The 20,887-nt window shown below is 42.7% G+C and overlaps 2 protein-coding genes across 2 annotated transcripts in view; one reads left to right on the plus strand and one right to left on the minus strand.

Annotated features, from left to right (window-relative positions):
* On the minus strand, positions 1-11,450 carry tmem196 (transmembrane protein 196; the record flags this gene model as incomplete). The annotated part of the gene is made up of 5 exons (XM_084080617.1): positions 1-72; positions 1,245-1,363; positions 2,270-2,405; positions 6,137-6,193; positions 11,286-11,450. The coding sequence occupies 5 exons, from the start codon at positions 11,448-11,450 to the stop codon at positions 1-3; spliced, it is 549 nt and encodes a 182-aa protein (XP_083936743.1).
* Positions 11,451-17,024: 5,574 nt separating this feature from the next.
* The window catches only part of klhl7 (kelch-like family member 7), a 399,517-nt gene continuing 395,654 nt past the window's right edge, over positions 17,025-20,887 (plus strand). Inside the window, exon 1 of the mRNA XM_084081507.1 lies at positions 17,025-17,034. The gene's annotated coding sequence lies outside the window, so the exon portion shown is untranslated. The remainder of the gene's footprint in view (positions 17,035-20,887) is intronic.

Raw genomic sequence — 20,887 nt, forward strand, 5'->3', positions numbered from 1 at the left:
TCAGGGTGACGTGGGCGAGTGGCCGTTGTAGGAGATCTGCGGGATGCCGTTGCTGGAGTTGTCATGGATCTCCTATTGGACATATTTAACATCGTTATTTGCGTTCACATTTAACAGGAAATTCTTGAACGCAAACAATAGTAGCATGCACAAACTTGGGAAACTCAACAAGTGTTTCATGATACGGATGCCTTAAGCTCGTCTTGGCTTGGGCATTCCTGTCCTCTCTCACACACACACACACACACACACACACACACACACACACACACACACACACACACACACACACACACACACACACACACACACACACACACACACACACACACACACACACACACACACACACACACACACACACAAATGCACGTCAGTGTTGCGCAAAAGTAGCAAAAACAGCTCAAATACAAGCTGACAACACGTCACATCTATTTTTGAAAAGCTTTGAATTTTTCCACACATTTCCACCTATAATTGCATGCCCAAAATATAGGACAAACGTTTCTAGCCTATCCAGCCTCGAAGCCTCGAAGGCTGGATAGCTGAAAACGCTTGTCCTTTATTTTAAAGACATGGAGAAGAAATAAAAGACGTTAACTCACTCTTGTCATTCTGAGTGCGAACCGTCACTTATTTAAATGTTATTGGTTTAAGAGGGTATTGCACCAGAGGAGTCAGAGCGCAGTGGTAAGAAAAGGGTTATGCCCAAAATAGGGACGACAATGAAAGTGGTTAAGTGTGTCTTTGGGTTTTAATAAATATTTAACGAATGAATAGTATAAACAAGAGCTTGTGAATAAATAATTACAACATTGGATTCATTGGAACACAGGTTCTTTTTTTTTTCAAAAGTTGGTGAGTAGTTCACCCCCCAAAAAATCGTTCAATCAATTACACACCCCATGAAGCCTTGAATTTTGAGTCTCCAGTAGGAGACTAAACGCAGTCAGTCATCAATTTATTGACTGAGGAATGCGACAAAAACTAAACAATATCCATGAATTCAAGGCTTGTAATGGATAGAAAATAAGTATTTTTTTGGGGTGAACTACTCCTTTAACAGTTTTGGACATTCAGTACCAGCTGTCGGTATGCATCATTGTTTTCTAATCCTGGACCATGTCACGCTAACCAGCGACCATTATAGCCATGCAGTCAGCAGCTAACTGTCTCTCAGTGAGTCAACTCTCTGTCAGCCCCGTAGGCTAAAACGTGTCATGTCGAGTCATCTCATGTTGTACCTTCTCGGCCATCTCGTGAGAGTGGTGCAGCGAGTGTTCTCTCTCCAGGAACATCCGCTGCTGCTCGGAGCTGGCCAGACGACATGTCAGCCAGGTGGACAGGGTACAGGAGGAGATCCCTGGAGAGGGGAGGAGAGGAAAGGAGAGGAGAGGAGAGGAGAGGAGAGGAGAGGAGAGGAGAGGAGAGGAGAGGAGAGGAGAGGAGAAATACAAATTCATAACTCTACAATAACTCCCCATCCTTCATCACATTTGTTCGTGAAAGCATTTCTTTGTCACATTCAATTTACAATTTAGGCATTTAGCACTTAATCCAGAGCGACTTAAATAAGCAAGGTAAACATAAGGTAATCAAATGCATAGACAGTAATCTAGGATCACATCACGTAAACCAAAAACCTATCATCAGTCTAAACAGTATAATATATCAACAAAAACATTATAATATGTATATTACAACTATAGCAAGCCATGCAACAAATGAACCTGGTTATCTGTCTAATAATATGCTATCTAAATTACATTGTAACCTTTGCATAAGACTGCATGGTCGTCAAGGTTAGGGCAAGTGATACAGGCTAAGGTGGAGTCTGAAGAGGTGTGTCTTCAGATTACGGCGGAAGATTGGGAGTGAGTCTGCAGTGCTATCTGCAATATACTGCTTCACTACCAGACAGAGCACATCAATAGATAGTGTTCAACACAATTACTCCAATGACAAGGATCGTCTGGTCACACCCATAGTGGAGTTGGAGTGAATAGAATACTCTAAGAATACGATAAGCTTGGATTATGTTACAAAATCGACAGGTGTCGCTAGGTGCAACTGGGGATACGTTACGATATTGACCGATGAGAAACGCAGTTGTGCAATATTTTCTTCCCATTTCAGCGCCAAATTCTGTCAGACCAATTGTTTTACCAACACAAAGTATATAGGGTTTCAAAAGAGGTTTTCTGTAGGTTTTCTAAACATGGCGGAGACTGGTGGATTTCGTTAAGGCTGTAATAACGTTTGGGTATACCGAGACATGCTAGGGTCATGGCCGCCAGATGGATGGAGTGCATGGAGTCTGGACGTTTATTCAGCGCACGGACGAACTGGAAGTTGAGGATGCCGCCGATCAGACCGCAGATGCAGCATGCCGAAAACAGGATCATCTGAGTGAGAGAGAGAGAGAGAGAGAGAGAGAGAGAGAGAGAGAGAGAGAGAGAGAGAGAGAGAGAGAGAGAGAGAGAGAGAGAGAGAGAGAGAAGAACAACAACACAAGAGAGAAGTGGGTTCAGGCAAAGACATACAGACAGACAGACAGACAGACAGACAGACAGACAGACAGACAGACAGACAGACAGACAGACAGACAGATAAACAGACAGACAGACAGACAGACAGACAGACAGACAGACAGACAGACAGACAGACAGACAGACAGACAGACAGACAGACAGACAAACAGACAGACAGACAGACAGACAGACAGACAGACGTCGGCGTAGGTTACTGCAGACTGTTATGATAGATTTGCATCCGCAGTACAGCTTGTCAACACACTTCAGAACAGGACTTCTGAAGTGTATACTTCTCAACAGGGCTGAGTTCCCTCCTCTCTCTCAGTCAATGTGCTGTTGACGCCCGCAGCAATTATGATGAGGCCAGCATCTAAACAGGCCAAAACTAATCCCTCTCTCATATATTTGACCGTTCTCCAAGCACTCTCAGTCTCGTCTGTGTGTGTGTGTGTGTGTGTGTGTGTGTGTGTGTGTGTGTGTGTGTGTGTGTGTGTGTGTGTGTGTGTGTGTGTGTGTGTGTGTGTGTGTGTGTGTGTGTGTGTGTGTGTGTGTGTGTGTAACCATTTTCTGAAAATAGCCGATCTAGAAGCTCACAACAACGTGTGGCATTGTGAGCTTGTAGATTGGCTTACGCCGTACGACGATGTACAAGATAGGTAGGGCTTACAGTAGGTGGCCAGTGACTTTAACCAGTTTCACTTTCAAAACCTTTGCATCATGCATGTCACACAAACAGAATGCGGCACACAACACCGATGGTTTTGATAATGTTGATTGTGGAAGTTAAATGGTGGATTTGTGGATAGGACTCTATATGAAAAAACGTGTTATATCAACAAAACGCATGGCATTCTGTTTGTGTGACATGCATGATGCAAAGGTTTTGAAAGTGAAACTGGTCAAAGTCACTGGCCACCTACTGTAAGTGGTTAACGGGTGCAATACGTTAGTCCGACAGCGCATTCCTCCGACAGCGCAGTGCTCCGACATTAAACAGTAAACCCGAACCAAACCCGCACCCTAACCCTAACCGCACGCGGATGCCACATAGTCGGAGAAAAGGTCTGTCGGATTAACGCATGCCTCCCGTGGTTAACTACCCCCAGCCCCCGTATTGTGGGCAAAGCTTTAGCTGAAAATAGCAGATCGACAAGCTCTACAACGTAACGCAGCGCTTGTCGATCGGCTAGTTTCAGCAAAAGCTTTTCCAACAATAACAGAAAACAGAAAAGACACTATCATAGAGCCCTGAGGGACTCCGCTCAACCATATGGGGTGTAAGTGGTTAAGGATGTAATTATTGTAACATAATCCGCAGGCATCCCCAATCTCCGCACGGTAATCCTATTCTAAAAGTCATTTGCAATCTGACTACACTGTTTTGTACACTTGCCGATAATTGGGGAGTTCAGATGTTGCGAGCACGCGTTTGTGTGTGCGTGTGTACGTGTGTGTCTGTGTGTGTGTGTGTGTGTGTGTGTGCGTGCGTGCGTGTGTGCGCCTGTGGGTGTGCAGGTATGTCTCTCATTGCTCTCATCGCTTGGACTCGGCGTGCCTTCAGAGCCGCTAACCACATGGAAAAAGGCCGGCTCTGGTTTCAGCCATTACCCGGGTGAAGTGTGGAAAACAGCTCGCAGGAGTCCCACGCCAACAAAGCACCCTAATGCAATCTGCACCACACACTGGGACGAGAGAGATACAGAGAGAGAGAGAAAGAGAAAGAGAGTGCGGAAATAAAAGGGTAGAAACCGAGAAAGGATGAAGAAATGAGAGAATGGCCGAGCGCGATGAGCAGAGGGTAATAAAGAATGATGAGCGAGGGAGACAGGGAGAGAGGGTGAGGATTTAGGAGGCAGATGAGGAGGAGGAGGAGGAGGCAGAGGAGGAGGAGGGATGTCTCCGTTACAGCGCAGCGTGCTGACATTGATCCATCATTAGCACCCTCCCCAAGGGAGACACACAGAGAGACAGAGACAGACAGAGACAGACAGAGACAGACAGAGACAGACAGACAGAGAGGGGCAGGTGATGACCGGGGGAGAGGTGTTTCAACGCGCTCGCTGAGACACGAGACAGAGGGCGGACAGGGAGAGAGAGAGAGAGAGAGAGAGAGGGAGAGAGAGAGAGAGAGAGGGAGAGAGAGAGAGAGAGAGGTGGTGGCGGATGAAACGGAGACACGGCAGAAAGAGGAGAGGAGAGGTGACTGGCTGTCTCCTCTGGTTTCCCGTTGACATCTTTCAGAACGTGTCGCGCGTGTACCTGCTCTGAGGACAGACCACACATACCGTATAAACACGCACACGCACCTCAGGTTTGTGCATTTCCCGCACAGAGATTACACTGTCTCTGCACTGCATGGCGCGTTGTTTTTGTTTTTTTTGTCAACCACTTAACCCTCTAGTCTAAGTTGAGTTGCAACTGTTCTTTTCAGGTTGCAAACCCCCAAAATAATCATATGTGAACTGGGAACCCCCCACCCTGACAAGCACTTGGAATTGGAGTTGAGGCATTACATTTAGTTTAACTCGTTCCACAGATAAACATTGTGAAAATAGCCGATCTACAAGCTCACAATGCCTCCCAACTCTCAAAGTATTTGCCTCTTGCTTATATAATTTGATCAGTTTTTATTGTATAGTTCGTTTATTACTTTTGATGCAGTAATGGCCTTTTTTCATTTCATTACTTTTCTTTTTTTTAGGTATTAAAAAGGTCTTAGTCCTTACATTCTCACTTTACTGTCATCTGAGGACCCCCCCCCAAAAAATCATGTGGGGTCCCGATCCACAGGTTCAGAACCACTGTTTTACTGTAGCGTTTTTTCCTCCCCGTCTACACGATATCTCTTAGATTAGCTATTTTGGGCTAATGTTCCCCCCAGAATAGGCATGCTGTAAGCCAGTCATAATAATGATGATGCCGCACTACTGGGCGACCCCTGGGATCTCCTCCTCCTCATGAGAGTAGAGAGAGCATCGTGATTTAGGAGGTAAACGAACCTCACCCCAAACACGCCCAAGTCGTTAAACACATGAGGAGATATGTCGATGGGAAGCTGAATGGTCGGTCCACTCAACACAGTAAAATCTTAATTTGACCATTTGTAACTCAGAGAGTGTAGAAATGTAACCAACCTGGACCCTTATGGTTCAGTATAATTGTGCACTGTCATCATAGTTGAATTAACACTGAGGATTTTACTCTGCTTTGGTGCAGAAGGTAGAAAAACCATGGACATGCCCCCCCCCCATCCCCCCACCATGGACAGCTTAACAAACGCAGTGTGTGAGTGTGGTGGGTGGGTTGAGTGTGTATATGGTCTATTGATCTATTTTGTATCGTATCTGCATTATTGTATGGTTCAATATTATGGTTTAGTTTAGTATATTTATTGCCTATACAACTATGTGTTTATTGTTGACTGTGCACTTTTGTTTCTCTACTCTTCTCATCCTGTTCTGCCGTAAACACCCTGCGTTTCCCCCCGTGGGGATTCATAAAGTGTTTGTCTAGTCTGTGGAGTCGCTGGATCATGATCTAAATGTCCTCCAGGCTAACACAGAAGTGTCTCTATCCAGACAGTGTGTGTATACAGTACTTACAATAAGGCCTGTCCTCTTCCTGGCACACAGCACTCCACACATCCCACACAGCAAGAACTGAAAGAGAGAATAAAAGCTTCAATAGCAGTTTTTTTAGAAATGTTTCTATACTGACACAACACAACACAATTTACACAATGTAGGCATTTAACCCTTTAAGACCCGGGGACGCATCTGTGTAACCACTTTTTTGACCATTATTTTATACTTTGGCTATTCAAAAATAGCAGATGTACAAGCTCATAGCGCGGCACCGAGTGCCGCGCTATGAGCGGCACTTTAAAAAAAACATATATTAAAAATGTACACATTTTCACGATTTCCCCCAAAAATAGCAGATCTACAAGCTCATAGCTCAGAGCTTGTAGATCTGCTATTTTTGAATAGCTAAGGGAATCGAAAAATGACACGCAGATGCGTTCCCGGTCTTAATGGATTAAGTAGACGCTCTTGTCCAGAGCGACTTATAAAAAACAAGGTAATCACATACATCAAATGCAGAGAGACAGTGCAGTGCGTCAGTGAACTAGGATCGCAGGTAAAGCCAGGAACCTAGCATCAGTATAAACAATATACTGTCAAAATAATAATCTATACATTGAAACTATAGGATACCAGTGGTGTAAAGTAACTATGTACATTTATTCAAGTACTGTACTTAAGTACTGTACTTGAGTACAATTTTGAGGTACTTTTACTTTACCGGAGTATTTCCAATTTTCAGTACTTTTACTTCTACTCCACTACATCTCAGAGGCAAATATTGTACTTTTACTTCACTACAATTATTTGAAAAACTTTAGTTCCTAGTTACTTGGATTATTATTACAAAAAACTACCCACCCTATATACACTTCGGCCATTTGAAAATAGCCGGGGGGACATTCTACATAATGAGTACTTCCTACTTTTGGTACTTTAAGTACATTTTGAATTCCGGACTTTTACTTGTAACAGAGTACTTCTACATTGCAGTATTGATACAAAAAATTGAGTATTTTTTCCACTACTGTAGGATACCAGGTTATCAATTAATCTAGCATCAAAACAAAACAAACGCAATGCACACACACACACACACACACGCATGCATGCATGCACATATGCATGGAAAGAAACACAAATATGCACATTCACAATCCCCTATACACACAAATCCTCCCCACAAATACACACAAATACACACAAGTACCCCCCTTCCCCCCACACACACACATCACACACACATTCCTACAGAAAGATCGTTGAACGCGCTCTTTCTTTAAAACTCGGCCATTCAGCCGCTATTTTCTCTGTCCTGTATAAATAGAGAGTGTGTCAACCTCCCAGGCTGCATTGGGAGCCATAAATATTGTCCTGAATGTCACAACAGCATCAGAACCAGCGCTGGAACGCAGCACACTGTTATGTGTTATATGGCCTGCAAACAAACTGAGAAAATACATTGAAATGTACTAATTAAAATCATTGTCACGATTATTTCAAACTGTCCATTCTTGATATCAGTGATGGTAACCTGTGATGCAGTGTTCTATATTTTTTATAATGGGGCCACAGAGTCTACAGTATGAATCAATAGAGAACATAGATGTTAACATACAGTAGTTATGGCTACATGCCAGCTACAGCCTGGAATGCCATGTTTGCATCGTATTTGGTTATGGAACTAAAAATCATAAGAAAGGGGATGATTGGTATGATGTATTATGTATTGGTTTGATCTATTCTATATTTGTATAGTTAGAATGACAAAATATTATACATATGCTATATTATAAGTACAAAGGCAGGGTGCTAGACCTGATCGTAGTAGGCTACTTGTATGTTGTCATTACACGTCTACAGGTGCCCACACGTTCTTTGTGGTCTAAATAATTGGTTTTCAAACTTTTTAAATTTCGAGGACCCTATAACTCTGAGTGTAAAGGGGTCCATTTGGTTCCATTCGTACACTGTCAGAGTTACAGACCTGTACGTTTCTGTCTGGAACCCCCTCAAGGAACTCAAACGGTCCCTGAACCCCACTCTGAGATCCACTGTTCTAAACAAGCCAAAACATTGTATATGGTCGCTGTCGGGTGGAAATATGTCCAAAACTGTTACTTTTCAGGATTCAAATTAAAAAATAGCGACACGTTTTGAGCTTGTAGATCTGCTACTTTTGATGCTTCTGTGTGACGCTGTAGTATGATGAAGTAGGAGCATTCATTTACAAAAAACACCAAAGGTTATATGGAGATAAGAGGTTTCTGCCCGCCAGCAACGATATGTTTGCAGTCTGTTGTGTCATTTCAGTGCACAATGTAAAGAAAGGAGTGATAATAAATAGGAGCCTTCAGTGTTCATTCACTAAAACACAATTTATACTGTGTTGTATGTCACATACCAAAAATAGCCGATCTACAAGCTCACAGCACGTTGCATCCTTGACTGCGGTTTTCTGGTATTTCCTACAGTGTTGCACAACGCATCATAAATTAAGCATAAGAAAGTGAGTTAATGGCCGTTAAGCACTTAAACCCGCTATACTTTGACTGGGGTTCCCCAGGGGTCTGATCTCGGCCCCCTCCTTTTTTCCTTCTTTACCGAAAATAGATTGGCTCGTAAATCTGATAGTTTTGCCTAATGTTCACCTATTTTTTGTCAAATGTTTGCCTATTATGACATGCCCAGAATTAGGGACTCTGGGTTCGAGCAGTTAAGAGATGATTTAACTGACCTGTGGAAGTAAACATAACCTTCAAATTTATGGTCATCAATAAAAAATGTATCCTGTTTTATACGGCACTGTCTGAAACAGCGAGTATGATGCATGGCAATGTGTCAGCTGAAGGGAGTAAGGCTGCGTACAGCAGTGGTTCTCAAAGTAGGGTCCGGGGACCCCCAGGTTTCCTTCGGAGGGTTCCAGGGGTCCCAAGCAAAACCAGCACAATCGTTTTAATCACTTTATCCATATTTTATACATTGGCTATTCAAAAATAGCAGATCTACAAGCTCACAGCGTGTGAGCTTGTACATCTGCGAAAAAGAAAAAAAAAGTTTTTCTTTTTACATAAATCGCTTCTTCTGGGGGTTCCTGGCACAAAATCATTTCAGATGGGGGTCCTCAGCCTCAATACATATAATTTTGGGGGGTCCTTGACATGAAAAGGTTTGAGAACCACTGGCATACAGGAGCATTTTCTCAATCCCAGGACATCTTGGAGAAAGAGATGAGTTTATAGCAGGGCCCCCAGCAGCAGTTAGCCTATTATATGGGTGGAGAATGAGCTCATATTCTTACAGTGTCCAGTTGGATTGAAATTCAACCTGATTTGAGCTGAAGGGCCAGTTCCTAACAGCAGGGTCTGTGGAATAAACGTCTCGTTGGTGAGGTGACAGGTCTGGGGTGGAATGTAGGGCTAGCTGAGTCAGCAGAGCGCGCTCCAAGGCGGCATGGTCTCAACGCATTGCATAACAGCTCTTCAGCAACTTTATACGGAGCGCATACACACAGTACACACACACACAGTACACACACACGCACGCAGGGACACATGCACGCACACGCACGCACGTACGCACGCACACACGCACGAACGCACACACACACACACACACACACACACACACACACACACACACACACACACACACACACACACACACACACACACACACACACACACACACACACTCCACACACTCCACACAACCTTTCTGTGTGCACTCTCTCTCTCTCTCTCTCTCACTCTCACTCTCTCTCTCTCTCTCTCTCTCTCTCTCTCTCTCTCTCTCTCTCTCTCTCTCTCTCTCTCACACACACACACACACACACACACACACACACACACACATCAATCTACTGTTTGTTCGTGTGCAGACACATGTCCTTATCCGCAGACCGCAGTGGAGTAAAAGGAAAGGAGCCGGTACATTTACTCAAGTAGCCTACTGTACCAAGGGTACCTTACAGGGGTATATTGACATTTTCTGCTCTATTCTAATCCACTATACATTTTGGAGGCAAATATTTTTACTCCAATACATGCATGTTTTTGATACATTTAGTTAATTTACAGGAGATTAACAATACAAAATATAAGCAACAAATACATTTGAATGCAATGTTATAAATAGGATTTTATTGTTGGGGGGGGGGGTTTATAGAAAGTAGTTAAAATGCCTTACTAGCTGCAACATTAAGTACAAATGAATGCATCAATAATTACAATGAAGTAATGTTTATTATTATGAAATAGGCCATTTTGCAGTGTTTTTAAATGTTGGTGCTTCAATTATATTTATATTTGGTTAGGTTGTCAACTTCCCTCAGCAGAGGGCATGATACTTTGAAGTGTTGACTGATGTCATTTACACTCCTCATGGATTTAGGACCAAATGCATTGACTGCAAAAATGCAAAAAAGTTATATGCTTATTGCAACAATAAAGTTAATAATACCCAAGATGAATATCACAGGCATGTTGCTCTTGGCCATTATGGACAAGGAACTCAAACAAACTCAAAAGTTGTATGCCATGCATTATTGCAATCATTGGCACTGAAGGGATTCCAATATGTGATGTGATGGGGCTAGCCCTACCCCATCACATCACATCAAATCACACATCGTTATGTAATGTATATTTTAATTGCTATGGGTTCAATAATAATAATGTGGACTTGTGCTTGTATGAATGGGAGGAGACAGCTATATCTTCGAGGGCAGGGAAGGGGCAGCAAATCAAACATGAATGAATTCTACAGTGTCCGCAAGCTGATTAATTAACTTTATGCTCAGCCAATTAAGTCTCAAAGTGGGGTCCTCGTGGTTCCTTATGGGAGTGTAACTCTGAGAGTGTGCAAATGGAACCAAATGGACCCGTGAGGTCTACTTGGTTCCATTTGTACGCAGAGTCATGGGGTCCTTGAAATTAAAAGGTTTGAGAACCACTGATCTACACTGATGGTATAAAAGTTTCTCTATACAAGCCAGCCTCTGTCCACTGTCATTGTGATAATATGATCGGACCCTTTCATTTCTCCCTGCACATAATGATATCCAAACTATATCTAGTTGCAGTTCGGTTCTGATTTCAACTTTAACACACACACACATGCACATGCAGCACCGCTTATATACTCCACCAGTGTCACCACAACGCACACAGAGTCCGCTCCACACCGGCGACGCGTCGCCCTGCTGCGGCTTGTGCTCGCCCCGCACGGAGATGATGCCCACGGCTCCCAGGACGATGCTCGCCACACCCAGGCCCACCTCCACCACCGACAGCAGGAGCAGGCTCCACAGGATCTTGCGGCTGGAGCACATCCTGCCCCGGGCATAGCTCCAGTCGTCGTCGGAGGAGGAAGGGGTGGAGGTGGAGGAGGCCGGCTCGGAGAGGAGCCCGCTTCTCGGCTCCTCTAATCCATAAACCCTGCTGAGAAGGACGGCCGGTGGAAGGTCCGAGTGCAGAGTCAGAGTGGAAAGTGAGACCAAAAAGCTTGAAAAGTTTCAAATGGAACGAGAACGCATGACTGCAGGTGATAGTTATGTATGAAGAAAGCACTCCGGTGTGTGAAAGTTACGCACGGTGCTGTCGCTCTCCAAGTTATTTACACACGGTACGTTCGCTCTCCAAGGTAGTTAAACGTAACACTGTCTCTCTCCAAGATACTTAACACTGTACTGCCGCTGTCCAATGTACTTTAACACTATTTAGTCGATCTCCAAGGTACTTAACACTGTACCGTCGCTCTCCAAGGTACTTAACACCGTACTGCCGCTGTCCAATGTACTTTAACACTATTTAGTCGCTCTCCAAGGTACTTAACAATGTTCAGTCGCTCTCCAAGGTACTTAAATACCAACGCGCACACCAGCACCGCTCCAAGTCAAAACACCGACCCGCCTGTAAGAACTCTCTACTCCACTGTGCACTGCATAACAATACTGCACTGGACACGTGCTCAATGATCCGTAGAGCCAATCACCGGAAAGATTGGCGCCCTCTCTCACTCTGTCTCTCCCTCCCTGCCTCACTCTCCCCCTGCCCCCTCTCTCCTTCTCTCTCTCTCTCTCTCTCTCTCTCTCTCTCTCTCTCTCTCTCCCCCTCCTCCTCTCTTTGTCTCACGCACAGAAGTCACTTGTGAGACAAGACAAGCCACTTTTCCCGACCACACGCACGCACGGCGTTCCCTTCCCTCCATATATCGACTCCGTCATCATCATCGGTGACCTGTTCCACGCACCTCTGAACACCAACTAGTAGCCGTTGTGATGATGTAGCCTAATGGTTATGCTAATCAGCTGATGTATCCAAATGAGAGCAGCGATAACGAGCACTTTAGCACAATTTAATATCTATTCATAAATATTCAGGGTGCCTCTGGGGTTTCAAAAGCACCACAGTTTTTAACTTAAGTAAAAGTATCAATACTGCAATGTAGAAACATTCTGTTACAAGTAAAAGTCCGGTAATTTAAATTTACAAAAGTAAAAGTACAAAAGTATTGACATCGACAACCAAAAGTAAAATCACTCTAATTATGCAGAATGTGTTTCACAAGTTATCATAATATTGTGTCTAAAATGTATAAAAATCTTTTGAAAATAGCCGATCTACAAGTTTAGTCAGGAGGCATTGTGAGCTTGTAGATCGGCTAGCCAAAATTTAAATAGGGCTGAAGTGGTTAATGTATGTTTTGTCATTATCAAAATCCATAAAGTAACTAGTGACCAAGGTTTTGGTGACATCATGGCCATCATGTGAAGCACTCTGAAGGCCAGAATAAGTCGATCATCTCTGGACCCAATTGAAACTAAAGGCTACTTACTGCTTGTAATTAAAGAAACAGGCATAACAAGAGAACAAATAATGTCGCCTTAACAGAATTGTATTAAAACTAAATATCTTATAGGCTATAGTTATGATCCAACTGCTCAAATGTTACTGGTCCAAGATGTTAATTAATGATGCTGAACGATGATGATGAACCTTGGAAATGGCAGACATATACGTAAAGCTTTGAAGTAATTTGTTAAGTGACCTCTTGTAAGTCTCACACATTATAGAGACACAGTTATGTACTGAAGCTCTTCAGAATCAAGGGCCAGAAACAAAGCAGCATAATGCACTTATTCTTCTATAGGCTCCCTTGTCAGCTGGACGAATAACAATACATCATTTTAGAGTCAAAGGTGATTCATGGCAAACAAATGTTGTCACAAATGCCCTTGGGAAGGGCAGAACAATAAGTATGGCACACAAGACACCAGCAGGTACAGTATATTGTATATATGGAGGCATGTTGGACCCTGCAGGGAATATGTACATGTTTTAATTCTTTTTTCCCCTTGTATGTGTCAAAGATATAAACCACATTGTTTTATACATTTTGATGTTGCCAGTGGTGGTGGCAAAAAACTATTTTGCTGATCTACAAGCTCACAATGTGTCGTTATGTGCCATATTGTGAGCTTGTAGAGCTGCCATTTCCCCAAATCCATAAACATTTTAACAATGCGAATCTTGTATGGGGGTCTGGACACAATATGTGTATATGGACACAGTAGCCTATAGGCTACTCATCCTACGGATCCTCATAATATGTGATACTATGTGTGTGGGCTTGTCTGGGAAAACAGCCAATCGATGTTTAATTGATCGGGTTGAACAGTAAAAGCAGCCAATATAGAAGAAAGAGTCACGAGTTCCATGGTTTCTGTAAAGCTGTACGGTCCCAGGGGCAGCGTCAGTATACATTTAGACCTCACATTTAGGCCACTATTCTAAAAGGGGCATGAAGACATGCAGTGGTGGAAAAAGTACTCACATTTTTTACTTAAGTAAAAGTATTAATACTGTAATATAGAAATACTCTGCTACAAGTAAAAGTCCGGAATTCAAAATTGACTTGAGTAAAAGTACAACAGTTTTGGCATCAGAATGTACTTAAATACCATAAGTAGAAAGCACTAATTATGCAGAGTGTGCTATATCAAGTTTTCAAATGTATAAAATGTAAACAAATCTTTTGAAAATAGCAGATCTACAAGCTCACAATGCGTTGCGATGTGTCGCATTGTGAGCTTGTAGATCTGCTATTTTCAAATGGCCGAAATGTAACTAGTAACAAAAATATTCAAATAATTGTAGTGGAGTAAAAGTACACTATTTTCCTCTGAGATGTAGTGGAGTAGAAGGAAAAGTACTGAAATACTGGAAATACTCCAGTGAAGTAAAAATACTTTACTGGGGAGGGGGGGGTACAAGAACCTGACGATTCAGCAGGTTGAAAGAAATAAATAAGTCTTTATCATAATATATAATGGACATTGTATTTCCATAGTATAGCCAGTTTGCTTTTACTCTCCACCCCCCAGGGGTATAGGGGGGTGTGGGGAAGGACTATAAGGGACATTGTTTTAGCACTGAATCAACAGAGCGTACACTTGTATGCAAGCGCTCCATCAATTAATAATGATAATAATAATAAATATTATTTGTATAGCACCTTTCATGCCATGAAATGCAGCTCAAAGTGCTTTTCAGAGCAAGTACAAAGCACAAGTGCTTTACAGAAAAAGCACAAATAATTTAACAATAAAACAAAAAAGAAAAGCAAAAGCATAAAACAACATAAAAAAAATATATATAGGAAAAAAAGGCAGTGAATCAGGCAAAACAGTGAGGACATGAATAACAACACAGAGATTTAAAAATCAACTAAAAGCGAGAGTGAAGAAATAGGTCTTGAGCTGTGCTTTAAAGCTATCTACAGAGGCTGCCTGCCTTGGGTGTAATGGGAGTTTATTCCAAGCCGTAGGGCCGCAGAAGCAAAATGCTGCTTCACCGTGTTTTTTACAAGTCATTGTAGGCACTTCAAGCGGGTCAGCACTTAAAACATTTTAATTAAAGAATTAAACATCACGTCACACAGGCATGCACAACCAGGGTCCGGCCTGGTTGTGCCAGGCCGACACAACCAGGGTCCGGCAGTGCCGCGGACCATCTGTTGTAATATGTCCTCCAGGAAGTCTGCCTCTGGTCTCTCCACCATGCCCTGCCTGGGGCTGGCAGCATGGCACAGCCCCGGATTGATCTGCCACCTGGTCAAAGGAAGTCAAGCTGCTGCCCATCACTGCCCCCCCTGCCCTGAACAGATGTTGTCTGTCTTTTCATTGATTGAATTGATTGATTAAATACTTTATTAGTCAGAAATGTAAACAGCATGTGGTACAGTAAGACATAAAGGCGAAAATGATAACACAAAAAAGTCCTGGGGACTTGTTAACATTGTGCTCCTACGTATTGCCCCCTGGGTATGAATATTTATCCTAGCACTCCACTCCTCTTTTCACCTCCCTCGAGTATACGAGAAGACCTTTGCGTAGTTCTATGGGTTTGCAGACTAATAGATAACAGACAACTGTGAGGAGCAAATATACAGTAAAGCATCATAAGCACAAACTACGTTGATTGAGCAATGGCCTTGACATCTACCGGTATTACAAATGAAGACACAAAGGTGTTAGAGAGTTTCAACATTGTTCAACCCTGGTCCTTGGGCAGCACTATAGTCCAACAGGTTTTATATCATACCAGGACCACTAGCCCTATACAGTAGGACTAGCAAGGTATATCCTACCAGCCTGGTAGGATATCGTCACTGTCGGGCAGAAACCTCTTATCTCCATATCTTAACCTTTTGTGTTTTTTTTCATAAATGAATGCCCTACTTGATCATATACTACAGCGTCACACAAAAGCATCCAAATAGCAGGTCCACAAGCTCAAAACGCGACGCAAAACAACGCATTTCGAGCTTATAGATCTGCTACTTTAGCTATTGTAGAATTTGGATCATGAAAAGTAACAGTTTTTGGAGGTTTCCACCTGACAGAGAGGATATAAAACCGATAGGACTGGGGGTCCTGCTTGTACCAGACCCCTACTCCTGCAGGTTTTATGTCCTATGACCTCTTTGTCTGTAGTTGTCTGATCAGGGGTGTGAGACTGATTTTCAAGGACCAGGGCTGAAGAACCTTGATTTATTGCCCTGTCACAATATACTGTATAGGCAAGGCAAGGCCAGGCCAGGCCAGGCCAGGCCAGGCCAGGCCAGGCCAGGCAAGGCAAGGCAAGGCAAGGCAGTTGTCTTGGCACATTTCAACAAGGCAATTCAATGTGCTTACAGGACATCAAGCGAAGGAAACACAATTATACATTGACATTAGGATGCACAAAACAAAATAAGTCTAACAAAAATCTTTAGTTTTGTTTTAAATAAATAAGATAATATATAGTATATATATTGTTGCATTGTGGTAAAGACCACTATAGAAACATACTACTACGTGTAATAATAATAATAATAATAATAATAACAAACTTTATTTGTATAGCACCTTTCATGACATGAATTGCAGTTCAAAGTGCTTTACAGAGCAAGAATAAAGCACTAGTGCTTTACTAGGGAAAACTATAGATAATAGTCTACTGAGTTTCATGGTTAAAGTGTAAAACCATCTTTAATGTTCAAACTTTTATGGGGTGTGTATGACCCAGATCTGGGGGCGAAAACAAATGTCAATATCTCTCACGTTAACAGTAGGCTACTGTATGCTGAAATGATCTAAAATACCCCAAAGGTAGACAGTACTGTACACCATTTACATGATTTTAAGTGTATTCGAGAGAGGGATTCATATGCCTTTTTGAATTATTCAAAATTACAGGTGATTGCATCATCTGGAAGCTTTCCCAGTCTCATAGCTCTGCACTAATGTTTTTGATGTTTTACTGTCACACCGCCTCACAGTTCCTAATCAATGGCAGACTCACTGACATGCTGCACTTCTCTCCCATGTGCTCACTTTACTAGTTTGGGATGGCTTCAGGGTAGAAGACAGGGTTAAGCAAATATCAATGGGATTAGTATTTAAGATAGACAAAGAGACACTGAGACAGTGCCCTCAATACCCTCATACTGTACCTGTCAAACGACTTCTCCAAAGTGAGTGACAGCCACAACACTAGAGGGAGCGACCATGATCTGGTACCAGCCAAACTTTGAACAAACATGGGAAAATTCTCATTCTACTGCTCTGCCACCAAAATGTGGAATGCTCTGACACCATCCATTAAAGGATGTGTAACACTGTCAAAGTTGGCCTGAAAAAACATCCATCAGGAGACCACAAGGGGACGTAAATGTAATTGTCCCATCGCTTTTGTACTCAGTGTTTGTATTGATGACACGTATTATTGCGCACATGTTTTATGCTATGTTGAAGAATAGAATACATACAACAATTTTAAAAAATAACAAAAATTGTTGACGTACAAGCTCATGTGTCAGAATGTGACACGTTGTGAGCTTCTAGAGCTGCTATTTTCTTTCTCTATAAATGTTTTGGGGAAATTCTTTGAAATTTTAGGCTTTTTTTGGCCTTCATTCCAGTGACCTTCTGCGGTCTTATTTGGGTGACAATATCCTGTTGCACTGAGCGGTCATAAATCAAAGACTGTCCCTTTTGTCACTCATGGCATTCCCCAAGGCGCTCTGTTAGGACCTCTACAGGGAGATATGGTCACTGTGGTCTTGTGCTGATGATAAATATAGATTATCACCCGGGCATTTGTCACTGCGCGAGGTTGGATAACGAGCTTTACAGGGTCAAAACAATAAACAATAAGAATCAAGGAAGTGTTTACTGCGTAAAAATGGTACCATCAGCAAAACTGTAAATCTTTGTTTTAAGCAAAATCAATAAAACTTGTTTTTTGTGTACGCAAATCAAGATGCCCAAGAATATTTCACCAGGAAAAAAACAACAGTGATATATATTATACATTATATATTTTCTCTTTTTCTTGCACTGGTATTGGATTGGTAATCATATCAGCCGATATGCAAGTTCAGGTATCGCGTTGCGAGCCTGTAGATCAACCATTTTTGCCAAAGAGCTTTGATGTAGAGGCAGAAAAGGGAGGGGACCATATAGACCCCTGGGGGTCCTTGGTCAAAGAAAATGGGTTGAAGTGGTTAAAAGCCATGGAAAACATTTTCAAAACTCATTTCTGGTAGCTGTTAAAATCCCGGTGGCTGTTTTTTCCAGATTAAAGCTGCACTATGCAACTTTCCTCTTCTACCCCGAATTTGAACCCGGTTTCATGTGCAATTGCTGTTTTTTTTTTTTAACTTAATAGAGCCCGCCTGCCTACAATAGAACAGATACTTTATTTTATGGTAGATTTATCGATATTCATAAGGATAATTATAATAGCACTTACTTTATCATATAATAGATTTATAGATACACAAATGACAATGATAGATATCAATGATAGGTATATCATTATAGGCATATTGTGCCACTTTAACTGAAGAGAGGAGAGAGACCTTTTGTTGCAAACAGAGAAAAGGGAGTTGCAATAGTCTAGGTGCAATGAAATAACAGCATAGATCATTGTTTCAAGGTTTTAGATTTTATAGATTTAGCTAAATGGACAAAAAGCACGACTGTATGATCGAGTTGACCTCCAAAGTGAGCTTTCTGTCTCTTAGGTTTCTACACTTAGGAAGTAATACGATGGGAGTACAGTATGAACCTAGTAAGTTTGTAATGTGAGTGTTGGAGAAGAGTCAGTGCCAATTAGAACTATCTATGCCAGTCTGTTTTTAGTTGAGTTGAAGGACATTTATAGCCACACATTTAGGAATGTCTCGAGTTCACAAGCGAGGCGGGGGAATTTCACAGAGATTATTGCGGTCACAGCTGAAATATATAGGATTTCTATTTAAAATGCAAAACACATTGTCATTTTTCACACCCTTACCCAGGACAAATACAACGCTGGATATCTTATCGCCTTCCGCCTGCCCTCATTAACTACCTCAAAGATACTAAAGCCTAATATATCGTCTCTGCTGGGTGGAACCCGGCTTTTTCAGTGACTCTCAAGACATGGGTGCCTTGCTCCCTTGTGAGAGTCACAACCTATTTATAGAGCCATGATGCTCTCTGTCTGCCTGCTTGCACTCAGAGAGTCACCAACAATCATTCACATGACAGCTGAGGAATCACATGTGTGCCGGAAATTCCACCTGTTCACACTCTCTAAGACAAAACCAAAGAATCCAATTTTTTTTAAAGATATTTTGGGGGCTTTTCCGCTTTTATTTGGATAGTACAGTGTAGAGTGACAGGAAACAGGGAGAGAGACGGGGAGTGACGCGCAGCAAATGTCGTCAGGCTAAGGAATTGAACCTTGAACTTGTCTATGAATTGAATACCCAGGACCCCAACGGAAACAAGACCGCAAGGACTTTTTTGGACGGACCTTTTAGACAAAGTATTATGAATGTAATTGTGATGTTTACATTTTTTGCCTAATAAAATATTCAATCAATCAATGCGGCTCGCTGTCAGGCTGCATCAGAGCCTATATGTGGTATGGTCCTTAACCACTAGGTCATCGGTACCCCAAATAATTCACAATTACTGGGGAAAATAAAACATCATATTCCAATCCAGTAGAACCACACACACACTCACGCTATATGCATGCATGCAGAAAAAGACACAAAACACATATACTGTAGACACAATGCACTCACGCCCGCACTCATACGCACACATGCACGCACACACACGTATTGTGCCCCCCCCCCCAGGTGGTGTCAGGCTGCAGACATATAAACCACTCTGTGTCTAAGTGGATAAAGAGGAGCGCTGGCGGACGGGGGTGGGAAGCTGTGGAACCGTGGGGACCCCTGGGGCCCATTACAGGGGTCTCGGCGGTGCCATCCACTCTCGCCGTGCGCCTCTGCCAATCGTTAGGAGCAATACGGCCGTCGGGGCCGTAATGAGACTAGCCAGCGACTACTAGCCAACGTCAATCTGTCATCTCTGCTCCTGGGAGAACGAGAGGAGCGGAAGGGAGATCGAAAAAGAGCAACACCGACCGAAAGAGTGTCTTCTTTCTTGGAATTCGCGGTTACATCACAGTTGGCGTGACAACATGCATGGGCACAGACACACCGGTGAGATGATGAGACCTGTCCTGGTGCTCTGCTGTGTTAACCGCTTAAACCCCATATGGTTCAGCGGAGTCCCTCAGGGCTCTATGCCATTGGTTCTCAAAGTGGGGTCCGGGGACCCCCAAGAGGTCCTTGGGGGGGGGCGGTTCCAGGGCGTGCCCAGCAAAATGTGTTAATATAGCGTTCACAATAATTGTAACCACTATAACCTTTCATACTTTGGCTATTCAAAAATAGCAGAAATATGAGCTTGTAGATCCGCTATTTTGGAAAAATCATGAAAATGTGTGCTAACCGTTGAATATATATTTTTAAGTGAACATTTGTAACTCAAATCTTTGCTTCTGGAGGTCCCTGGAACAAAATATTTTGAGATGGGGGTCCGCAGCCAAATACATATCATTTTGGGGGTCCTTGACATGAAAAGGTTTGAGAACCACTGCTATTTTCTGTGAAAGCTGCCATTTTCTGCGAAAGCTTTCCCCACAATACAGATGCTGGTGGTTTAAGTGGTTAAGCCTGATCTATATGCGTCGTTGTACGATGTGTTTCGCGTGCCGGAAGCTGACAACTGTTATTTTCGCTACGTGCCGTAAGCTACTGTCTCACTCTCCAATATGGTAAATTAGTATGTGGGAGAGGTTCAGATCAACAGTGTATACAGGCCGGAACTAATTGAAGTGCTTTAACACCCACTGATCATTACATCTGTCAACAACG

Source organism: Gymnoscopelus microlampas (genome assembly GCF_963454915.1).
Source record: "Gymnoscopelus microlampas genome assembly, chromosome: 15".
Lineage (NCBI taxonomy): Eukaryota > Metazoa > Chordata > Actinopteri > Myctophiformes > Myctophidae > Gymnoscopelus > Gymnoscopelus microlampas.